At 38.8% G+C, this 26,320-nt stretch overlaps 1 protein-coding gene across 1 annotated transcript in view; it reads left to right on the top strand.

Annotated features, from left to right (window-relative positions):
- Nucleotides 1–26,320, top strand: part of LOC126194478 (prenylcysteine oxidase 1-like) — a 73,229-nt gene that overhangs the window by 29,869 nt on the left and 17,040 nt on the right. Inside the window, exons 3-4 of the mRNA XM_049932769.1 lie at nucleotides 2,047–2,224; nucleotides 19,196–19,404. Coding sequence (XP_049788726.1) covers nucleotides 2,047–2,224; nucleotides 19,196–19,404 — 387 coding nt within the window. The remainder of the gene's footprint in view (nucleotides 1–2,046; nucleotides 2,225–19,195; nucleotides 19,405–26,320) is intronic.

Genomic DNA, 26,320 nt, shown 5'->3' with positions numbered 1-26,320 from the left:
AATCACTCATCAGCAGGTCCTCAGAAACGGTGCACAAGTCTGCCAGGCCCCAAAGAGTAGAAACAGTAGTAAATATTGGCAGATATATTTTCACATTAGTCTCAGTCCAGGCCTGTTTGCTTGCTAAATCTCAGTAAAAATCTTAATGCATGACCAGTCTGCACAGTAATAACATATTAGGAGGGACATCATATCAGTATTGTTATTTAGCTGTCTGTCTATCATGGCTCATAATGTAGGTTGCTGAATAAATTTGAAGTGTTTTCCCATAAATGTAATAAGCATAACAGATACACATAACAGAGACCTTAGTCATTAGTAGTATATTCTCCTTTACTATTTACAACAGTCCACCAATGCTGGGGTAACTTTTTGATTCTACTATGAAATCACATGTTGACCCATGTTCAGAGCAAATTTTCATCCAGGAAGGAAGTTCCTTGAAGGATGTCCAATAGAAAGCAGGAAAGGTGAAAGCATCCAAGATGAGGTGAATAAGGGGTGTGTGGAATATATTCCCAACCCAACTCTTTTTCGGCAGTCTAGTAGAATGCAAACAAGCGTTATCATGGATTAACATCACTACACACAGTCGTCCTGGTCACTGTTCTCAGATTACATCTGCAAGGTGCCTCAGTTGTCAATAATAAATATCAGCAGTGATGGATACACCTTAGGGAAGCAATTTATAGTACACCACACTGTTACCTAACATTATCTTTAGTGGATCCGCACAGGTCTTTGTACGGAGAGTTGCTGCTTTGTTTGGGCTCTACCATTCCTTTCTTTTCCTTATGTTAGCATAAAGACACCATTTCTCACCAGTAACAATACAGTATAGGAATGATTGATGTTATTCATGAGCCACTTGATGATGAGCAAGCAGAGATGCATGTATGGCCACCCGCTGATTTTTGTGATTTTGGCTTAGAGCATGTGGTACCCAACCACTCAATCTTTGAATCTTCCCCATTGCATGCAAATGTCTCATGATGGTGGAATGATCACAATTCATCACATTTTTGCCAGTTCTTGAGTACACTTGAAGTGGATCATTGTGGATTAATGTGTAACGATCTTCGTGAAACCCAAAGGTCTTCCTGAATGTGGAGAGTCACTCATGTCAGAATGATTATCCTTAAAATGTGGAACCCGTTTTCTTGCTGTGCTCTGTCCAGTGGCATTACCCCCATACATAGCGCAAATTTTTTCTGGCTGCCTTCACTGCTGTCACCCTTCTATTGATTCCAACAAAAGAATTTCTCCAATTGGTACTCCATTTTCTAGCATCCCCAGCTCCACTTATTCTCCACAAATGACAAAACGACAATATGTACACTCAAATAGCACCAGTGAACTAAAAATAAAAAATGACAAACAATAAATAAAGCCAAAGCAACATGTGAAACAAAAATACTACAAACTTATGAACCAATCTAATACATTTGGTCAAAAAATGAAGCACACTTGACTCACTGTGCTGTCTGCAGTGTGAGACAGTTAGCAGCTCATCCATATTTATTCCCTACAAAGTGAACAACGAAGACTATAGACTATCTAATGGTTGCTGAGAGCTGCATCCAGGAGCTTCTAGACTGGATATTGGGATCATCTTTGGTTGTTTCTTTTAATCCTCTCTGAGATGCAATTAAGCTGTCTCCTCCTAGTTCTGCTCCTCATTTTCAACCTTTCTATGCATAAAACCATAAAAATATAAAATGACTATACAAATATTTACCTACTTATTAATACAGATGTATTTGCCATGAAACCTCTGTACTAGATGGCAGTTACAGTTTGATCTCCTTTTGATATAAAGGAAGCTGCTGCAGTAAAATATTTCTGATAGTGGTAATAAATTTTGACACTGCATTTTTTTATTATTATAATTTTTGTACTTTTAAGTCTGGAACGATGATGTTATGTGTCTTTGTAAGTTGTAAAATAACTAGAACACATATGGCAGAAAGCTTTATCTGAAGTACAACTATAAAAAGTGTGCACAGAGCACTTTATCTGCTGAATAACTTGTGGTATGTTTTATAGGTTTGGGACGAAGAAAAACACATGAATCAACTTTTGGTCTCTATGATGGTAACAAATTTCTTTTTCGTGAAGCAAACACTTGGAACTTCATTAACACACTTAAAATATTGTGGCGGTATGGTATCAATGTAATCACTTTACAAGACTATGTAAGTGACATGCTTGGAAAATTTGAAAGGTAAAGTTTTCTTGAGAATATTATTTTAAATTGTGTCATTGCGAATGCAGTGTGTGTGTGTGTGTGTGTGTGTGTGTGTGTGTAACAGTTAAAGGCATTCATCAGTGATGAATATTGAATAATCATGAGGATTATGAATGGAACATTAAAGATTCCACTATATGAGGATTATGAATGGAACATTAAAGATTCCACTATATTTTTCCCATGTGCCATAAAAGCCCTAGGGATCCTTTTGTGATGTGATATAGGTTTTCTGTGGTTTTCCTAAACTGATTTAGATTTTCTGTGGTTTTCCTAAATCAGCTGGGGCAAGTGTAATGATGATTCCTTTAGCAAAGCCACAGCTGACTGTTGTCCTCTCTTCATTAAATACATGTGTATTTATTCGCATGTCTGTGTGTTTGTCTTATGTTTCTTTCCTTTATTAAGCTGACAAATTCTATATCATTGTAAAATGACCCTGGAATCATTCATTCATTCATTCTGCACGCATCTTTTCCATAAATGTCATAATGAAGTAGAGCTCTTTGCATGTGAAACCATCTGAGTCACATGTTAACAGGCAGTTGCAACCACTGATAGTTACTTCTGCATAGTACAGTAACATCAAATTATGACTAGTGCTAATCTCATCAAATTGATTATTTTGTCTAGACTGCTTTATGTAAGTATGCAAGGAGAAAAACTTCACTAGAAAGAAAAAAAGAAAGAGCTCAAAATTTGTCATTTCTGTGTGCACACTAATCCTCTACAGCTAAGTCATTGCCTCTCCCTTATTTTACATATTTTTCCATTAAGGAGAAAAACATCTACTTTTGGCAAAACCACTGCTCCTCCTCCAGTACTACTCATCTCCTGTTATTACCTACCATTTCACCTGCCTGGATAGCTGCGTGTTTTAACACGACTGCTTCCAGAATGGTAATGTACTCTGGCCACTGACAAATCCAGCCGGTAGATTAACAATGATGGGTTGGTGTACCAGCCAGCCTGAATGTGGTTTTTAGGCAGTTTCCCACATCCCACTATGTGAATATCACTCAGATGTATGCTTTGCAAATATTTGGAATGCTTTCTTGCACTTGCTCACAGAATTTACTCTATACTCAGACAGATTGGACACATTGTTTCTGTCTAGGAGGTGAATAGGAGACTGATGACCTATGCTGTTTGTCTCCTTAAACACTTGATCAGCAACTGTAGCATCTAATATTTCAAACAAAGCATTTATTTAATCTTACATGGATCACTAATGGGAAAATTAGGATCTTTCTAATACAAATATTAGAGTAATGCGGAATTCGCATTCTTGGATCCATGTAATCTGATAAGTTGAAGGAGTACTGACTAATGAAGTCACTCATCCTAAAGTGGTGTCCCATTGCCCACCCAATCTCCACAACAGCCCATTCCATCCCTATGCCATTCCCATTCCGAACCCCTTGCCACAAGGATCATATCCCTGTGGAAGACCCAGGTCCAAACCTGCCCGATCCACCCACCCAGCACTTCCTATCTCAGTCCTGTCCCAGGTTTATCCTAACCCATCAGGGCTGGGCCACCTGTGAACGTAGCCGTGTCATTTACCAACTCCGTTATAATAATTCACAGCTTTTTATATTGGTATGAATACCAACTAGCTGTCCACCAGCAAGAATGGCCACTGCCAAACTGTGGCCAAGAGCAAAGTAGACAACCTTGTGGCACAACATGCAGCTGTGCATAACACACTTGATGTAATTGCTGCTTCATTATCATAGTCATCTGGTTCCTTCCCTCCACCACCAGCCTTTCTGAACTGCACAGATGGGAGTTATCCTTACAGCACATTCTCTGCTCCCTTAATTATTCCGGCCTCAACCTACGGTAACATACTGTCCAAACACCCTCCACCCAACAGTTTCTACCCCCTCTGTTCTATCATCTCCTCCTCATTCTCTTCTCCTACCCTGTTTATTTGCAGTGCTCTTTCCCCACTCCTCTTCTTTTCTCCTCACATCCCTGCCCCACAACCTCCTGATGCTACACCAGTTCGCAGTCTAGCCCCTGCATACTCCACCACACAGCATTTGTCTCTCTCCCCACCCATACATGACTATCCCTTCCACCCCCCCCCCACAACCCCCCACCCCCACCCACCCCATCCAGATTGCTGTTTGCATCCCACATTATGTTGCATTCCAGCCAAAGATACTGGAGTTGGTGGTCGTGTGTGCATGAGGTGTGCTTGCTTGTTTGTTTGTTTGTGTGTGTGTGTGTGTGTGTGTGTGTGTGTGTGTGTGTGTGTGTGTGTGTGTGTTTAACTCTTTTACTGACAAAGGATGTGGCTGGAAGCTATATGTGAGTGTCTTTTAATTGTGTCTGTCTGCAACTTGATGTGTCTTATTTATGGTAGGGCCTAAGTAACAATCTGTCTTTCCTATATTGTTGATATTCCTACTTGAAATTTCCATTGTTTGATAATGAAGTATTATTTTACTTTATTTTTAAACATTTGGGGATATTCAGTTTCCTGCATAACATGCACTGGTAGTGTGTTATAGACTTTTGCCCCAGAATATAAAACTCCATTCTGAACCCTAGAGAGGGACATAAAGTCTACATGGAAATTATTTCCACTTTTGCTTTTGTGGTTGTGAATTCATCTTCAATTCACTCTTGTTTTTAACCACAAATATCATTAGGCAATATTTGTATTGATGTGTACATGCAAGAATTCCTAGATCCCTGAGAAAGCTTGTGCCAACATGTTTGGTTATCAAGTTTACAAAATATTCTTATTGGCCACTTCTGTAGAAGGAACACTTTCCACCTTAGCTGCAGTGCCCTAGAAGATTGTGCCAAGGATAGAACTGAGTGAAAGTATGTTAACAATTCGTCCTCCAGTTTGACATAGTGAGAGACATTTCTAAGTGCCCAGTAGACAAAAACTGAGCTTTTTTATTAACTTGTTCACTTGCTGGTGCCACCTCAATTTGTTATCCATCTGGATCCCCAGGAACATGACATTTGAAGCCTTATCGAGTATAAACACAAAACACACTGATCTCTACTACTAGTACCTGGAAGTCATTTTTATTTGTTTGGAACTGCACAGTATTAGGGTGTTTTTTTTTTTTTTTTTTTTTTTTTTTGCTGATTATGAACAAGTAGTAAGCATATTCCGTAATTCTCCTGGCTTTGTGTGAAATGGAAGTGCTTGAGCCTTTTATCAATATACTTATCATCAGCAAACATTACAGTATCTGAAGAGACCTCAGATTTCCCCAATAAATCATTTATCTAGAGCAAGAACAGCAGCAGTCCAAGCACTCAACCTTTCAGCATGCCATAGTTAATGTTTCCCCCACTCTTAATTTAATCTTATTCCTATCATATTATTTGCCAATGTGACACACTTTTTTTCTATTGCTAAGATATGGCTCCATCCATAGGAGGAAGCACTTTAATACCATAAAATTTTAATTTCCATAGCAGAATTTTATGATCTACACAATCAAAGGCCTTTGCAAATTCACAGAAAATGCCAACAGAGTAATTTTTGTTGTTTATTTCCATGCAGAGTGCAGTGCACTCGATAGGGGGTGTGGTGGAGTGGTAGGCTGCTGTGTCCAGTTACACACAGGTGGCAAAGAGAAATATTTTGTTTAACTTCAAATATGTATCATATCATTAGCAATGAGAGGCAGACACGTCACACACTGGTGACACTGGCTGGTATTGGCTCGCAGGTGGCTGGCTCCTGCTATGGAGAAGAGATGCATGCATCAACACCCTGTGTTGCTGACATCAGGTCGAGCAATGGCTTGTGGCTTGTCAGTAGGCTGTAACCTTGACATCAGCAGCCCTCTCCTAACAAATTTCACTACACACTGGATAGCAACACTACAATTCCTCTCTCCAAAGGGAAGACCCTGCCCTTCGGTACTTGTTGAGGACTGCTTCCACCCTTGATGTATTATAAAAAATTACACACTCTCAATATTATACTACAGTAACAATTTTAAAGCGTATACACTTACATCAATACATTACATAGCTGTTTCCCAAATTCCTTATCTGCTAACAAACTCATTTTTCACTGATATCAATACTACATTATTTCTCATAAGCTTACTATAGCTGTTGTTACCTTGGAGTGTCTCCCTATACTGCTTAATCTCTCAAGAGCCCCCTGCTGTGTTCATTATCTCAAATACTACAAAACATATTTCAATGGTAGGTCTCTTGCCATGCCCATGTACAAACATTCCAGACTTAAAAACTAAAAATGTCACTTATGTGAATGTAGGATTTCCTGGTGTATACTGCTGATGAAGATTTCTTCAGTGAAAATGACACTATTTCTTTCTTAATAAATTATCCTTAACATGTCACCTTTGACAGTACACAGGTTGGCTCTATTAAACTCTTACACTTGGCACTCCATTTGTCTATCTGGTGGTTTTTAATGGTTTGTTTAGGAACACCTTTCAAAACTTTGTCCTTGCAACAAATTCACCCTGTGGCTTCCCAGCAAATGTACCCCCAACAGTATCATCATAAGAAAACCATAAACAGCACTACCATTCAAAATACATTGACTAGTTGTCCCACTTACTCCTCCCCTGCAGTACTTATTACAGACTAAATTTCCCTTGAAATGCTTGGTTTTCTGGTACTTCTGCTCATCCGAAACAACTTCCTGATGCCTGGTGGCACTATATCATGCAAATCATGCCTTAGTGTATTTGTCCATGGTTTAACTGGTTAATCTTGTACAACAGACAATCTTTGAGACAGCTCTACACTGGCAACGGCTTTCTGTTACCGAAGGTTAACTTTGGCATGATATTCAGTTAGAATGTTTACTTTCATGCTCACATTGTACCCTTCACCCACTTCATACTTGTCATGTACATCAGTCGTCACTGTGCTGTAAAAAGCTCACTGCATACGTCAGCTGCTTGCCGTTTTTAATCAGCTAGTTATTGTACACTCTGTGCAACTTCTCTCCATTTTCTGGAGATTTGTGATAAGCTATTTCCTTCTCTTCGGCATCAGGCGCTTCTTATATCTTAGACTGCTTTGCATTGTCAGATCGCACCTTATCTGATTTGTCTCTTTAAAATTCTCAGTACCTCCTATTTGGTAGCACTCTGTGGTACTGAAAACCCTGCTCCCTGTGGTACTGACCATGAGATGATTACCTCTTATCAGTTATGCAAAACATAAAAGAAAAGATTCAACTAAACATGCCACGATCCCAACACTACATGTTACTTCATTAAATACTGAGCCATATTCCTTGCTCTCCACAAAACAAAATCAGATTATGAGAGCACTTAACCGTAACTCTGTCATGTCACTTCTAAGTATAACTTAACTACTGTCACCTGAGTGGCTGCTTGTAATTAGTACTACACATTGAAGTGAAATGATGACTGAACTGAGCTTCATATCCTGAACTGCTGCTACTCATGGTTAACACTTATATACTGCTAGACAGTGACCCATGCCTCTTGCCTGTGACACTCATATTGACCATATTAACCAGATGAAAACTAACACTTATCTTACACCTCCTCAAAATATGGCCTGCGTTCATAAAATCCACTGACTTACCATGACACTCTCAATGAAAGGGTGGTATTGGGGGAGGGGGGGGGCACAGGGGTGGGGTGGGGTAGGGGGGGGGCGAGGGAGGAAGACTGCACCCACTCCACCTGCATCCCTGCAGCAGTACAGTCAACTTCTTCATTTATGGATGATAGTTGTTGGCATTGTCTGCTCCCTGTGCTGTCACCAAATGGTGTGCTGACAGGCTCGAAGATCCCACTCTGTAGTGTACGGTCAGCACTTGGAAATGTGAGTGCTGGAGTGACAGACTAGTGGGTCCAATGACACACTTGTGGTCAAGAGAAATGTTTTATTCAACCTCAAATACACATCACATCATTAACAATGTGAGGTAGATGTGCCCCACTTCAGTGACCATGGCCAGCGCCGGCTAACAGATGGTAGGCTTCTGGCCTGGTGAAGATATGCTTACATAGGCACCCTACATTGCTGATGTTGGGCTAAGCAACATCTGGCGGCTTGACAGGAGGCTGCAGCATTGATATCAGCAATGCTCTCCTAGTCCAGCTGCAACAGCATTCCACTGTGGAACGGCCTCAGCAGGCAACTCAGGCCCCTCTCACATCTACCATCCATGGAGGCAGGTGAAGATTACCATGCACAGGACATGACCCGCTGCCCCCCCCCCCTCCCCCTGCCACGGCAGGATTCCAGTGACAGCAGGTGCAGACGGCAGGTTGGCACCAAGTCGAGTCGTTGTCATCGTCGTGGTTGTGGTCCTCAGTCCGAAGACTGGTTTGATGCAGCTCTCCATGCTACTCTATCCTGTGCAAGCCTCTTCCTCTCCATGTAACTACTGCAACTTATGTCCTTTTGAATCTACTTACTATATTCATTTCATTGTCTCCCTCTATAGTTTTTAGACCACACACTTGCCCCCAGTGCTAAATTGGTGATCCATTGATGTCTCAGAATGTGTCCTATCAATCCATCCCTTCTTTTGGTCAAGTTGTGCTGCACATTTCTTGTCTCCCCATTTCTATTCAGTACCTCTTCATTAGTTACATGATCTATCCAACTAATCTTCAACATTCTTCTGTAGCACCACATTTTGAAAGCTTCTATTCTCTTTTTGTCTAAACTGTTTCTTATCTATTTTTCACCTCCATATATGGCTGCACTCCATATAAGTACTTTCAGAAAAGATTTCCTAACAATCAAATCTATATTCAATGTCAACAAATTTCTCTTCTTCACAAATTCTTTTCTTGCTGTTACCAGCTTACATTTTATATCCTCTCTACTTGAGCCATTATAAGTTTTTTTTTAGCCCAAATAGCAAAACGTATCTGTTACTTTAAGTGTCGCAGTTCCTAATTTAATTCCCTCAGTGCCACATGGTTTAGTTCATCTTATGTTAGTGTTTCATCTTATATCTTCCTTTCAAGATTCTGTCTGTTCCATTCAAGTGCTCTTCAAAGTTGTTTTCTGTCTCTGACAAAATTACAAAGTCATTGGCAAACCCCAAAGTTCTTATTTCTTCTCCCTGAGCTTTAATTCCTAATCTAAATTTTTCTTTGGTTTGCTTTACTGCTTGCTCAGTGTACAGACTCAATAACATTGGGGATAGGCTATAACCCTTTCCCACTCTCTTCTCAACCACAGCTTCCCTTTCATGCCCTTCAACTCTTATGACTGTCGTCTGATTGCTGTACAAGTTGTAAATAGCAATTTGCTCCCCGTGTTGTATGCTGCTACCTTCATAATTTCAAAGAGGGTATTGCAATCAACATTGTCAAAAGCTTTCTCTAAGTCTACAAATGCTATAAACATAGGTTTGCCTTTCTTTAACCTACCTTCTAAGATAAGTCATAGGGTCAGTATTGCCTTGCATGTTGCTACATTTCTCCAGAATTCAAACTTATCTCCGAGGTTGGCTTCTATTAGTTTTTCCATTCTTCTACAAAGAATTCATGTTAGTATTCTGCAACCATGATTTATTCGATTCAATTCAGTTTATTGCTCGTAACATGTAATTTTACATGCATGTGAATTTTCAACTGTGTAGAAAGTTTTTACAATTACAATTTTTTTAGTTTACGTTATTTCTTATTACATTGGAATTCATGATAAATTCAAGTTATAAGGGCATTTTTGGATAAGCCACTGCTTGACTCGCGTTTTAAAAGTATCCACTGTCAATATCGTAACTTCATTTGGTAACAAGTTGTTAAAAGCAGCTCCTTTGACATAGGGGCTTTCTGCTGTTAATCTTCTGTTAATCATTTGAAAATCTTTTCTATGCCTTGTTTCATAGCTGTCAATATCCATGTTTCTTTTTGTGATGTTAGTGTCTTCTTTCACTAGCATTATAGTTTTTAGTATATACATGGCATAAACTGTGAGAATATTGTGTCTAATGACTAGGGGTTTGCGTGAATTACTGGTTTTCTTTTGATGTTGTCCTCAAGGCTCGATTCTTCAGTATAAAAATCCTTTTCATATTAGTTTGGCATTTCCCCTTCACACAATACTATTCCATAGGACAAGAAAGCATACAATAACCCACAATACACACTCCTTAGGGTTTCAGAATTAAGATATGGTGATAATCTTCTTAATCCATGAAAGTCGGTCATCTATGCATAAACCCAAGAATTTACAATCTGTACAGGTTTCTGGCAGAATTTCATCAATCACAGTATTTTGTCTGTTTGGACCACTTGGTTTAAAATGAATAATATTATTTTTTTATATGTTTACTTTTATGTTCTATATTTCAAAGTGAGTTCTTGCCTTTTCAGTAAAGTTACGTATCTCTTCAACTAGGCTGGGCTCATTATCTGCATAGCAGACACCAGTTGTATCGTCTGCATACATAGTGATCAATTGCTTATTGTCAAGCGAAATTGGGAAATCATTTACGTAGCATATGAATAGGACTGGACCATAAATGGAGCCCTGAGGAACACCAAAATTTATATTTCTTATACTTGACCTTCTCCTCTCCAGTATTTCTCCATTAGAGTACATAATATCCATGCACCATTGTCTATCCTTTAAATATGTTTCTAGCAATTGCATGAGCTTTCCAGTGACACCACTCTTCACAATTTTTGATAAGAGTATGTGATGATGTACTCTATCAAAAGTCCTTGAGAGGTCCAGGAATACTTCTGTTTCTTGGGATTTTTCATTTATTTTTTTAGGTACATGATGGACAAATTGTATTGCTGGTGACGTGGTACTTCGACCTCTTCTGAAACCATGCTGGAAATCACTTAATATGTCAGCATTGTTGTAATGTTCCAACATTTCTTAAATATTATTTTCTCTATCAGTTTGCTGAAAGTTGAGATTAGGGCAATGGGTTTGTAGTTCTGAACATGCTTTATTTCCCCCTTTTTGTGTATTGGTTTCACTACAGACAGTTTTAACTTGTCAGGGAATACACCGTCCAAGAGAGCACAGTTTATTAGATGAACTTATGGTTTCATTAGTTCATGGTTGTTTTTCTTCAATAGGCATGGAGAAATTTCATCTAATCCTGCTGATTTTTTGTTTCTCAGGTTATCAATAAGTTGCAGGATGTCACACATGCTTACTGCGAGTAGTGTACTGCAGTTCTGTTTGTTACAGGACTCAAGTGTTCTGTATATCCTGTTTCATAGAGACATCATTTTTGATAGAATCTATGAAGTAATTATTAAAAATATTGCTGACTAGAAGAGGATCAGAGATATATTCATTACTCACAGTTAATTGTACATTATTAATTTTAGTTTCTGTTTCATTGTTTCTGACTTTATTTACAATTGACCTGCAAGTCTTTGAAATGTTATCTGAACCTCGTATCTATTGGCTGATTCTTTCCGATTTTAATCTCCTGACTTCTTTGAGGTACTTATGTTTGTACTGCTTGTAGAGTTCTTTATGTAACTCTGTTTAGTCAGTTTGTGTAAGCTATACATGTTTTCCATTTTTTCTCTCAGATCTTTAGTTTTAAAATCTAATTGTGAAGGTTTTGATTTTGAGGGTTGATTTTTCTGGAAATTCACTTTTTTTAATGGCATTGATGTTCAGATCACCCTGTATGACAAGATTTACACTTCTGCAGCCTGGCATTAATTTACTTAAAACTCCATCAAGTGATTTCAGAAAAGCACCAAAGTTTCCACAGGGCGATCTATACACACCTATGACATAGAAAGGAACAGTCCAAAATGCGATTTTAAGAATTGCAATTTCGAAATCTTTGTCAACGCAGAAATTGTTCCCCCGTAGCACTTTTTATCCATGATGGCTATGAACTTACATTTTCGTGAGTAGATGGGAACACCAACACCTTTATTGCATGTTCTGCAGTAGAACGTAGCTAGATTGTGGCCTTCTAATTTGCAATATTGAATGTTGTCCACTGTTTTCTAGTGTTCTGTAACTATTACTACATATGGAGATAGTCCTGTGATAAATGATTCAAAAGCATCTGCTTTGTTTCCTAAACCCTGTACATTATAATACAAAAGTAATAAATTATTCTCATGTGGAATGACTTCTGTTTGAGGCACATATAAAACACTTACATTTACATCTGGTGGTGTGCTGGTGGAGGGTTTTATTGTCATAAAAAAATATTGCTCTTGTCCTGCCAATGTATCGTTTTACTGACCCTCCAAAGTATTTGTTATTTTTGTCCTTGAGAGGGATGGCCTCTGTAGCACAACACAGTACATTCAATTTGCTGTTCTGTACTTCTTGGATCCATTTTATAACTGAGTCCTTCCCTAGTCTAGTGAGATGTAAGCCATAGGATGTGTGGAATCTTCTTCCTACGCAGCTTATGTCCACAAATGTAGCATTTTCTAATCTTGTGCATATATTTAGGATTCGTTTATTTGCACTTTACACTTCTTTATTTACACACAACCACATTGCCAAGTCATCTCAATGTGGAACAGAGAACACCTATCATGTTTGAGCTTCTCAGCTCATGTAACCTTCTTTTAAGTGAGATTACTAATCCTTTCATTTTGTTTTTTGCTACGTCATTTGTTCCCACTAAGAACACGAAAAAGTCGTTATTTGTTGTTGCGTTTTCATGTCATGGTTCATGGAAGTCACTACCTGAAATTTTGCTCCTGGTTTCACTATGCTAGTTATTTTTTGACTGCTTCTAGACTGAAATTTGGCTGCTATGTTCCACCCTTGACTATCTGCAAATAGGTGTATTGTACAAGCTTTTGCTGGTTGATGATAACTGTTTTTAGACCTGCCGGTACTTGGATGTTGCATGGTGTCACTGTTTGTTTTGTCTTTTTTGTCTGTATCAGTCTATAATCCATCTTGGGGAACACTTGATTTTGATTCACCGTCGACGACTACACTGGCGGTTGAGTTGTTGTCCCCCCCCCCCCCCCCCCCCTGTGGTTGAAAATGACTGTCATTCTTTATGATGTCCTTTTTCTCTGCATGTGGTTTGATGCAGCTTCTTGAAATATCACAATCTACAGTTAAAAGCTCTTCAAAAGGGTTTTCGTGCATTGTGTCATCGGTACTTTTACCATTTATACAACTTTGCAGTTCTTGCTTGCTGTTTCTGTAAGTGACTTTAGTCCACTTTTTGCTAGCAGGCGCAATGCATTATGGAACTTGTCAAGTATTCCACTCAATTTTTCCAAGCTGAAAATTTGATATATCCACTTGGAGAGTGCTGATTATAATTTGTAAGCTTGACACACTTTCGTTTAACTTCCTGATTTCACCTTTAAAATTTGCACCTGCCGTCTTTTTAACACCAGAATTAACTCTTCTCCTCAGAGAAACATGTCGAACTTTCACATTGGCCGCCATGTTACAAACATTGTCAATTATTAAACTGATAGTTCGGTAAGTGTCGTACCTGTCAGCAACTTCTTTCTTTGGAAGTGGAATAATTAGATTCTTCTTGAAGTCAGATAGTATTTCACCTTGTCATACATCATGCACACAAATTGGAAGAAGTGTTCGTACGCTTCTCAACAACTGATTCGGTGACCGATGGGTTGGTAGAGGCGTACCAATTCCATGGCCTCCACGCTCTCCTGACCTCAAACCCTCTTGACTTTCATTTATGGGGGCATTTGAAAGCTCTTGTCTACGCAACCCCGGTACCAAATGTAGAGACTCTTCGTGCTCGTATTGTGGACGGCTGTGATACAATACGCCATTCTCCAGGGCTGCATCAGCGCATCAGGGATTCCATGCGATGGGGAGTGGATGCATGTATCCTTGCTAACGGAGGACATTTTGAACATTTCCTGTAACAAAGTGTTTGAAGTCATGCTGGTATGTTCTGTTGCTGTGTGTTTCCATTCCATGATTAATGTGATTTGAAGAGAAGTAATAAAATGAGCTCTCACATGGAAAGTAAGCGTTTCCGGACACATGTCCACATAACATATTTTCTTTCTTTGTGTGTGAGGAATGTTTCCTGAAAGTTTGGCCGTACATTTTTGTAACACCCTGTATACTCCTTCCACCTTTCAGCTGGCGCTTCTGTACTTAGAAGTGGTTTTCCTCTGAGCTCTTTATATTCATACAGCTGCTTCTCTTTTCCCCAAGGGCCTCTGTAATTTCCTGTAGGTGCTATTTATCATTCCCCTAGTGAAATATGCTTCTAAATCCTTACATTTGTATTGTTGGCAACAATCAGATGAACAGTCAGTTCACACAGTTGTTGGAAAACAATCAACTCATTTGGTTGTAACTTTATGTATCATTTAAATTATTCATTTATTCTTTTGAATGAAACCAGTCTTAGGGAGCAACCAAATGGAAACAAGCAAATCAGTTGGTTGTAGCTCTGTGTATCTGTTGGATTATTACACATTCATTTCTTTTGAGTGAAACCAATCTGTGGCAGCAAATGAATCAAAACAGTCGACAATCCTGCATACTGGCTGAGTTATTTATTCTTTCTTTTCAAGTGAAACCAGCTAGTCTTTTTAACTGTAGCTAAGTGTCCTGCACGCTCGACATCAGCATCCTGCTGCTGCCAGGGCCAGGGTAGCAGCTGGCATCGCCGCCAGCACAGATCCTAGTAGTGCTGCTTGTGCCAGCCACCACACTACCTTCTTGTGCTGGCTGCACCCATATCCCTGGCAGCAGCAGTAGGAGGCTATGCCAGCGGCGCCACCCACCCGCCCCCATTGGCCATCACACCCATGGAAAATCGTGAAAAAGTATTGGAGTTAAATCACTCAGCCTCTGGGACTGAGTGATTTAACTCCAATACTCACATAACTGATGTAACTGACAGATACTTGTCTCAGTCATTTGTCTCGCATTGAATGAAATCACTCAAACCAGGTGTGTGAGTGAAAACATTCATGTAATGGCCACAGTTGACAGATTTTGAATGAAATCACTCATACTAGATGAGTGAGTGAAAACATTCATATAACAGCCACAGCCGATGGAGACTTGTTTCAGTCGGTTGTCTTGCATTGAGTGAAACCACTTAAACATGGTGAGTGAATGAAAACATCCATATAGCTGACATGGCTGCAGAGACTAGTTTCATTCGTTTGTTTCATCTGCCTGAAAAAAACAACTGAAGAAACAAAAAGCAATCAGCTGGCCAGTGTGTTGTTGAAAACAGTCAGTTGCCCCATCACTATACATTTGTCCTCTAGCCATTTTGCATTTCCTAGCAATCTGATTTTCTAAACATTTGTATTCCCATTTTGCCTGCTTCATTTTCTGCATTTTATTTTTTTCGTTTCACCCATTAAATCCAATATCTCTCGTGTTATCGAAGGATTTATACTAGGCCTCGTGTTTTTACCCATTTTATCCTGTGCTGCCTTCGCTATTTGATCTTTTAAAGGTACCCATTCGTCTTCCACTGTATTCCTTTCCCCTTTTCTACTCAACCATTGCCTAATGCTCACTCTGAAGTTCTCAGCAACCTCTGGTTCTCTCAACTTACCCATGTCCCACCTCCTTAATTTTGTACCTTTTTTTAATTTCTTCAATTTTAATCTACAGTCCACAACCAATAAATTGTAGCCAGAGTCCACATTTGCCCCTAGAAGTTTCTTACAATTTAAAATCTGGTTCCTAAATCTCTGTTTTACCATTATATAATCAGTCTGAAATGTTCTGGTCTCTCCAGGTCTCTTCCACATATACAACCTTCTTTAATGATTCTTAAACCAAGTGTTAGTCATGATTAAATTATGCTCTGTGCAAAATTCTACCAGGCGGTTTCCTCTTTCATTCATTTTCCTGAATCCATATTCACCTGCTATTTTTCCTTTTCTTCTTTTTCCTACTATCAAATTCCAGTTCCCCATCACAATTAAACCTACTATCTGAATAATTTCTTTTATATCATCATAAAATTGTTCATTAGCTGTAGAGATAGTTGGCATATAAATGTGTACTACTGTAGTAGGTGTGGGCATCATGTCTATCTTGGTTATGATAGTGTGCTTACTATGTTGCTCATAGTAGCTTTCATGCATTCCTATTTTCTTACTCGTTACTAAACCCAAATGTGAAGTATAGAAATGTAAACAAAAATGATGTTTACTTGTTCATGAATTTTGTGAACGCCTTTGACTTGATCTACAGGTGAAGCCTTTGGAATGTGATGATGAAATTTGGATTTCTGATTAAACTTGTAAATCTTTGTAAAATGTGTGGATCATAACATATGCAGGTTGTTGCTAAATGAAATAAAATGTGAGCAAAAGGTTTGGACCAAGACAGGAAGAGTCTCTGCCCCTCTTCTTCTTAATGTAGCTTTGGAGAGGGTTGTGAGAAACTGCCCACTGGGATCATCCAAAGAAATAAAGGTGTTAGAATACGCAGATGGTATTAATAAAAGATCTGTTATCAGATTAAGCCTGGGGAATAATGGTACATACCAACAAATGGTTTACAATGGTTTATCCTTAATCTGGAAAAAAACGTGTATTGTGAAATTTCAAACAAATAAAAATTACTTCTAGGTACCAGATGTGGAGTTGAACAAAACAACCAATCATGTCTGATAATCAGAAAACATAAATTCGGACCCACTGACCTGTTCAAATTTCTGCATGCAATGATTGATGAACAAAATCAGAGAAAGTAGAATTGAAAATGAGACTGCAAAATGCTAACTGTGTTTACTACTCCTTACAGAAACTTCTAGGTTCTGATGTGGCTAGGCAAACTAAAATGAAGCTATGTAAAGCAACCCACAGATCAGCCCTAACCTAAGAAGCAGAAACAAGGAGTTTAAACTGGGAGAACACCGGTTAAAAGTTTTTGAAACCAAAGTTTGTACGAAAAAATTGGCACACTGTGTATGTGCGGATGGATATGTGTGTGTATGCGAGTGTATACCTTTCCTTTTTTCCCCCTAAGGTAAGTCTTTCCGCTCCCGGGATTGGAATGACTCCTTACCCTCTCCCTTAAAACCCACATCCTTTCGTCTTTCCTCTCCTTCCCTCTTTCCTGATGAAGCAACCATTGGTTGCGAAAGCTTGAATTTTGTGTGTATGTTTGTGTTTGTTTATGTGTCTATCAACCTGCCAGCGCTTTCGTTTGGTAAGTCACATCTTCTTTGTTTTTAGATATATTTTTCCCACGTGGAATGTTTCCCTCTATTATATCCACTTCTTATATTTTAATGGACAAGTCCTTATTATTATGACTGTTAACTCTTTATAGCAACTGTGTCTATAGTTATTCAGCAACTCTATCTTTTAAAAACATTCATCTTAAAAAACGCACCGTGAAAATGTTGTAAATTGCAGGGTTTGGGCAGACAGTGATCTGGCTGTACCGAATGTGTCTGGAAATTAGTCATGCAAGTAACAGTCTTTTGCCAGACACATTCAGGTACAGACTATGCCATTTGGGGTGCGACTGCATGGGGGTGATGTACTGATCATATCCACTTGTGATGCCCCAAACCATTCTGTTGAGCATCTTGTGAAGCTCTGCATTCACACAATCACCCAGGCATGTCATATCACTCTTAAGAGTGCCACAATCTTCACACAAAACTTTTATGAGGACTGTTGAATCAATTTGATCCTTGATGAATCAGTTGCTGTGTACTGTACTTTTTACTGGCTTACAAAGGAGACAAAACAACTGTGATATTAGTGCACTGTTGCCCACACCAAAACTGAGTTTATTGTGTGATTTTTCTCCCTGTAATTCTAGTAAAGCTGGTACCTTTTAAGAGTAGCAGGTCTTTTACCAGTTCTTTATTAGTAACCTTTCATTGGATGATTAAACATGATGCAGTTTTGACCTCCTCACTGCGGTGTCTGCACATAGGGACTTCTTCCTGCAGGTATTTCCTTAACTTTCCATGGCCACTCAATGGCCCTCCCATTAGTTTAATCTGTCTCCTGTTCTAGTCCAGGATGACGAACTTCTCTTGAAACGTGACTTTGGTATTGTTAGCTTCCCACGTTTCTATTTTGGATCTTAGTCCAATATTCTGCATGGTGCTTCCTAATCCAGCTACTTAGTTTTCTTCTTATTGTCTTCTTAGTGATCTAATGGAGTTGTTGCACCTATCCTGCCCAGCCTGTCAGGTTGTTCATTGCCACTGTTTCCTGAGTGACAAGGGACCCACAGCAGGTTTACACTGTTGCTTATTCCCTAGCCTCACATGTGCTTAATGGCAGTCTCCAATAATCTTTGATCTACGTACAGAGATTCAGAGCTGTTTGAATGAATGTAGATGCCGTGATCTTGTAGGAACTACGCAGATTTTCCTCTACTTGCACTCTGATAGCAAATATTTCCACCTGGAATACCATGAGCAGCTTCCCTAAATAGGTTGCACTTTCATCTGTTTTCCGTCCATCACTAAAGTAGACTCTGTCTCGTGGAAGGTATTTAGGTTTGTTCTTCCACTGCTCCTTACTTCCAATTATTACCTTGAAAGGTTTATTGAAGCAGCTGGAAGTAGTTGTACAATCAGCTGGCATTTTCACTGACAATTCCTATCTTTACTGCACCATTCACAGTATTGGTGTGGAATTCTGGATTTTCTAAAGGTTTCCAATTATTTCGAGTTTGTAACTCCATGCCCATTCTGCTGCCTCCATTGTAACTCAAACAGCATGGTCTCCATCCCAGCAATGCGTCTGTTGCTATTTCTACCTGTTACATCTATAAGTGGGCCAATCTCTTCACCTTGCCAAGCTCCTTAACAGCTGCCTTCTGTTTTACTTTATTCCACTGTACTGTAGCCCCATAACTCATCATATGTCTTACTACAGTGGTGTGTATCTAGTACATGAGGCATTTTTAGCCAGTAAGTTCTTTATTCCTCTATCCAAATAAAAGTATTATTTATGTAATGTGTGTGTGTAATTCATTAATTAGTGAGCTATTCTCTGTTTGTTCTTTCAGGATCTATGGACTACAAAAATCAGGATTTGCATTTCCAAGTGTGAATGATTTAATGGCAGGAACAGATTTAGAACTTGCAGAGGCTCTGCATGTGTCACTTAAGGAAGCTCTTCTACATGAGGGATTTTCCAAACTGCTGATTGACGAATTAGTAACAGCAGCAATTGTTGTAGACTATGGTCAGACCACAGACGTCCATCAGTTTGTAGGTGAGTTAAAAGTTAAGTGAGTTAAAAGTTAATTGCTCATAGCTGTTAAGAACCCACAAGTTTGATGTTTGTTACAAATGTTAGGTACCTGTTTTGACACACATACACTAACCTTTGTTAGTAATGTTATTGAATCATGCAGATATTACGAGCATATCATAAACCTTTATAATTAAAAAATATCTCACGTGTAAACATTTGGTCATACATTTTGCCCAGTATTGCCAATGTTACACAGTTCATTATTTTGTCTATGCTGCTCAACAAATTATTTTCTCTCATAGTAATAGTAGCACTAGTATAAAATATAGTTCTTGTTAGTATGAAAAGTGGTGTGCATATTGGAATGAAATTTTCCCATCACCTTGGCTCAGAGTTTAAATGTGAATCATTCCAGCGATTGGCGGAGAAGGCTGAGAAGACCAGTGTGTTTCACAGAATTTCAAAACAGTTTCAGTCTGCAGCGTTATTCCCAGGATTGACACTGTCCCTCTGGCCCTGAGTTAAGTGGAAGGCATGTACCAGAGACTTTCAAGTTTCTGTAATGTGTCAGCCCCATGCTGTGACTTCCTAGACTTGCATGATAGGGCTGAGAACCATAGGGTCCTCCTGAATGGGTCAGAGATGCACTAAACATCTGAGGCTATTACAACTTTAAGCTCATATTTTGGTTACATCCCATGAAAAATGCTGATGTGTTGCACCTTGCCAGCATTGTAGAAGTGTCTTCTTTTATTTGGTATTCAAATATTATATTTCATTTGAAAAGAGGCAATGTTTGGTAATATTTAAAAGAAAATATGCTTCACTGAACATTTTTTGTTGGATGTCAAGTCTAACGAGTCACAAAAGTCAGACTGTAATTAGTTGTTTTGACATAACAATGGCGGACGCCACAATTTGCCTAATAGTTAGACGTACAAACAACACAAAAGGTGTAAAGCTAACTCTGTTGTTGTCATTCAAAGGTGTTGTTTTTTATGGACATAAATCTGTATAAAACACTAATATCACATGTTTAATTTATTGGTTTTTATGTTGTTATTCACCATGTACTCAGATACATTGTCGAACCTCTGAACGGTACTTTCATTTCATTGTTCATTGTTACAGTGTTTACATTGGGGCTTCCCGTCATGTAGGAAACAGTCATGCTTTGTTGCCTTGTACATTTTTCAAACAATGCATCATTTATGGGGTTGTGAAAAGTCCCTGGCGATCAGTGCACTTGCTTACTTTGAGGCCAGAAAAGAAAAGTCATGAGCAGTTCAGTATCAAAGCTAGTAATGAGAACATCTGAATGTTTCAGTATTAGTGAAAGTACACTGAAGGGAATTTCAAGAGAATATAGAGAAACTTCTACATCTACATCTACATGACTACTTTGCAATTCACATTTAAGTGCTTGGCAGAGGGTTCATCGAACCACAATCATACTATCTCTCTACCATTCCACTCCCGAACAGCGCGCAGGAAAAACGAACACCTAAATCTTTCTGTTCGTGCTCTGATTTCTCTCATTTTATTTTGATGATCATTCCTACCTATGTAGGTTGGGCTCAACAAAATATTTTCGCATTCGGAAGAGAAAGTTGGTGACTGAAATTTCGTAAATAGATCTCAACTCCTGTTTGGAAAAGCAGTTTCTATCCGTAGTGGGCATATTGAAAAAGTTGAAGACTGAAATGTAAGACTTCTCTGGAATGATTGGAACAACTATTTGACATGCTATTCAGAAATGGGCTTCAGATACAAGCTGAGTTGAGGGAAAATAACTGAGTACCAGGAAAAAGAGATGAGTTCTTGCATAAAGTAAGAGACTTGTGAAACACTGAATGGGCTGTTTATTACCTTGATGACAGTTGGTGTAGTGCAAATCATTCAAGAAAGTTTGGATGGCAAGAACAAAAAATGCCTTATGCATCAGAAAATGTATACAGTAAAAAATGCCTTATGCATCAGAAAATGTATACAGTTGTCAAGGAGAAATAGAGCATTTGACTGTTTTCTGGGAATCACCTTAATGGTTAATTATATCATTTTATGCTCATAACATGGTTATTTCCCCTCTTGAAATTCTGTATTCTTTTATAAAAATGGAAATCAAATTCAAGTAATTTTAAAGCCCATTAAAATGCTCCATTCGATTCATATGATGCCTGTGACATTACTGCTAACTCGCTGCTCCTATTATCATAAAACTTGTTCACAGTGATGTCTTGTTGTGGAATTTACATTTCAGGAAACTGATTACAAATTGTGTGTATTGCCACACTATACAAGTACATCCATAAAAACTCTTGAAAAGTTGATTTAGTGTTTCCCAAAGAATGAGAAGGTGTGTAAAAAGTGGCTGCACTGCTCCAGCAAAATGCCACCACATCGATGCCCAAGTTCCCTTGGTTAATTAAAAAATACAATGACATCAAATTCTTAGTAAAACTTATTATACTCACTTCATTGTGCATCATTTGGTAGCTCGATTGGTAAGAGTGATGGACTATCGAATATGTGAAGATGATATCCATAGGTTGCTGGTTCGAATCCAGCCATCAGAAATAGTTTAACATTTTGTAAATCAAATTGACAGTCCTTTTATATGAAAACCAAATCACAATTACAAAACTTCACCACACAGGTTAGAAATGTAGTATATTGTTTTTTCTTGGCATTTGCATGTGCTTACATTTTCAATAGCTGTCCTCATGTGTAACGTTCAAAAAGATTTTTCTAGTTAATGTGACCACACACTATTTCCTTTTATTAGAAACCGTGTGTTCTTTTAAAATCTTTCTATTATGCAATTAGGATCCTTATTGTTTAAGTTTTTGAAGTTTCATCAGCTTACATAAGATGAAGTTAAGTCTGATGTTAGCTTACACTCACAAACAGCACAGCCCTTATTTTGTGTGTTGTATGTGCTTTGTATCTCTCCGCATACAAAACTTCATCATCCTTCACCACATTGTACTGTGGGAGCATGTTGATATCTTCACTAATAGCAGTGCTTTCCAAATGAGGTAATTGTTTTTGAGCAAAGTAAATGCATTTGTCCTCAGTTGTCAATTTGTCAAACAAAGATTAATGTGAAGCTCACCATTGAAACAACTGCTACAATTTTTTGGTAACACTATTTTCGTATTTCAAGTAAAACTTTTAAAAATAGGTGACCCTTTCTGGATTCACACCTGTATTTTTCTTGTTTGCAGTCCATTGTACTATATGTTGCGCCACATAGTGCATGCTGCAGGTAGCACATCTGTTGAGTGTCTTATAAAGCGGAAATGAGCACTAAAATTTGTCAAGAATAATTTTATTGTTCTTTGTCATAATTCATGACTGATAGTCAACAATCTACGTCTAAGGTATGGGCATATTTCCTAAAGTTTTACATTTGCCTAGTTTTGAGTGAGTATAATGATGTTGCAGGGAACAGGGAAAAGAAAGTCCATCCTTGCACATATTGCTGCTCTAATTGAGCGGAGCATAAACACATCAACTTTTGTAAGGTTTCCTCTATCAGCATTCACAATATTCCTCTCTATTGTTACTTAAAAGTTGTAAATTCGTTTTTCATCACTGAATTGAAATGGAAATGAAGTCCCATGCTTCTTGATGGAGCGTAGGGGAACAATGCTAGGCATGGTCCTAATGGAGGTGGTTTTCCATTGCCTTCCTCTGACCGTAATGGGGATGAATGATGATGATGAAGATGACACATCAACGCCCAGTCATCTTGGGGCAGGTGAAAATCCCTGACCCCACCGGGAATTGAACCCAGCACCCCGTGCTCGGGAAGTGAGAAGCTACCGTGAGACCACGAGCAGCGGACCATCACTGAATAGCTAAACTATATGTAGAAAAAGTACATAAAAACCTAGTAACTTTGGCTAACACTCCTGTAACACACACATAGCTTTGTCTTACTCCTAGTCTGTGACATCATCAGAGCTTAATTTTTTCAGTCACATGATGAAATCTTGATATTTAATGATTTTTAAGCTTTAATTACATAAAAATAACAGATAATTTTTAAGAATATTGACTGTAAATGAGAGTTACATATTATAATCATTCAAAATCACAAGTGAAACTGTATTTTTAACGTAAACTGTTGTTAAAGACTGGAATGGCTGGAAAGGAGGAATTCAAACACCATCTAGGTCTGGGATTATAATGTGTCACATTGGGAATGAAGATGGGTTTGTGTAAAATGCTGGCTTATAATTTATTGGCCAAAAAGAAGATGCAGATTATCATTCTGGGATAAATAGCTGACACGACAACAAGTGGTTTAGGAACATTCTTGAAGAAATTACCAAACAGATCTGTAATTATTATAGATCAGGCTCCATAACACACAACGATAAATCAAGTACCATGAAATCCACATGTGAAATAGAGGAAGGATTCTATTATTGAATGGATAGAAAGCAATAATGTGAAGCTTTCATCTAGTGCCTTGTGATATGAGTAATTTACTAAAGCAGGCATACTGCAATTCACACTTACAATTTCATGTTTTATTTTCCTCTACTCGAAACGTCAACTGTATGCTGCAGTGCTGTATTGGAATGCTGGTACAAAGTTGCCATTCATTGCTGGTGAATAGACACTTTTCACATATTATAGTAATTGCAACGCACTGGTGCAACAATTATGTTCCATGATAGCCTTGCATGGATTGCAGCTGCTAACGCAGTTCCTTTACAAACTTTTAATGACACACACAGAGAGTATTCATTAGTAATGACATGTGATGTAACCAACAAAAGTTCAGACTTTACTCCCATGCTATGCTGTCTCTGCTGCAATAGCTGCAGTGGTAACTCAATTGCAGCATCTTTCATTAGACATTATAGCAATGAAATGAATAATCAGAAATTAATGGAAATCTGCCTGCAAATAAAAAAAGAATTTCTCTCCTAATTGTGGTCTGGCTTCTGTGACTCCACATTGTTGACACTTGCGAAATAATGCACAAAATAGCATACTTTCTCTTAAATATTGCTGCACGTGTCGCCTGTTTTCAACTAAAATGTGACATTCGTACACCAAATAAAAGTAGGCCTTTCCGCTATACTAGCAAGGTACAACACATCAGTGGTCGTCATGCAGTGTAACCAAAACATGAGTTCAAAGTAAGGGGTGTACCATTATGAAATGGGTAACAGGTCGCTGATTGTGCGTGGGATGCACACAAGACTTCATTTGATTAGGCAACTCCCATCCAGTCCAGATAAGAAGGTTGTAGGAGCCCTCACTGTATTAGTATAAGATCAAAAGAAATACCACGCTATCCTCCACCCGACCCCTTTTCCCACAAACCCCCGCTGCAGATAAAACTATTAAAATGCTAGAGATTAACTGCCAAAGCATTTGAAACAAGGTGTTGTAGTTTAAATAACTCCTGAAAAGCAGTGCAGCTTGAACAATACTAGGTAAATAAAAACTGAATGAGATTTTCACTCTGCAGCGGAGTGTGCGCTGATTTCAAACTTCCTGGCAGATTAAAACTGTGTGCCGGACCGAGACTCGAACTCGGGACCTTTGCCTTTCGCGGTCAAGTGCTCTGCCATCTGAGCTACCAAAGCACGACTCACGCCCCGTCCTCACAGCTTTACTCCTGCCAGAACCTCGTCTCCTACCTTCCAAACTTTACAGAAGCTCTCCTGCGAACCTTGCAGAACTAGCACTCCTGAAAGAAAGGATATTGTGGAAACATGGCTTAGCCACAGCCTGGGGGATGTTTCCAGAATGAGATTTTCACTCTGCAGCGGAGTGTGCGCTGATTTGAAACTTCCTGGCAGGTTAAAACTGTGTGCCGGACCGAGACTCGAACTCGGGACCTTTGCCTTTCGCGGGCAAGTGCTCTGCCAACTGAGTTACCCAAGCATGACTCATGCCCCGTCCTCACAGCTTTACTTCTGCCAGTACCTCGTCTCCTACCTTCCAAACAGAGCACTTGCCCGCGAAAGGCAAAGGTTCTGAGGTAAATATAAGTCTATTTAGAAAGAAAAGGCCAATGGGAAATGGGGGTATTGTATATGGCCTAGTAGGCAAAAATCTCAAACCCACTGAGACAAAAATTGAAACTGTATGCGAGCTCAACTATAAAGGTGGCCGCATACAGAACACATGTGCAAACAATTTGTCAATACTACTGGAATGTTTGGGATCATGTGCAAGTTGAATTTGATTACCAAGTGAGTATTATGAAAATGTTCCAAGAACTCAAATGGGAATCCATGGAAGGAAGATCATTTTCTTTTCATGAAACACTATTGAGAAAGTCCAGAGAACTGACATTTGCACAGACTACAGAACAATCCTACTACCACCAATAGGATGCGAAGTTAAGTGGAATCAGGTGCTCATACAGAAGCATATAGGCAATCATTTTTCCTATGCTTCATTTGCAAGTGGAACAGGAAAGGGAATGATTAACAATGGTACAGGGTGTACCCTCCAACATGCAGCCCATGGAGGCTTGTGGAGTATGTGTGTAGATGCAGGTGGATTGGCTAAACTTATGGAAGGTTAGCATAAACATATACCACCAGATATGCTCCCACATGTGACTGAAAATTCAGAGAAAATCTGAACTCAGTAGTACATATGTTCCCCACTCATGTTGTTATCATTGGAGGAGACTTCAATTGAACAACAGTTAGTTGTGTTAAATATAGTTGTAAGTCATTGTTGTGACAAGATGTCCTGCGAATTGATGTTAAAGGCATTCTCTGAAAATTATCTATAAAAGGTAGTCTTGAAGTCTATTCATGGTGAAAATAAATCTGGTTACTAGTTTTACAATCACAATAATCTTCTGATGGTAAACTGGTGCATGTGCTTAAGTTTACCTTGAACTTCTGCTGTCAAGAAATACTGCTTGCTCTAATCCTATTTCAAAGTT

The sequence above is a fragment of the Schistocerca nitens genome, chromosome 1 (genome assembly GCF_023898315.1).
Source record: "Schistocerca nitens isolate TAMUIC-IGC-003100 chromosome 1, iqSchNite1.1, whole genome shotgun sequence".
Lineage (NCBI taxonomy): Eukaryota > Metazoa > Arthropoda > Insecta > Orthoptera > Acrididae > Schistocerca > Schistocerca nitens.
Note: the sequence above shows the minus strand (reverse complement) of the source record. Positions and strands in the feature narration are given on the sequence as shown.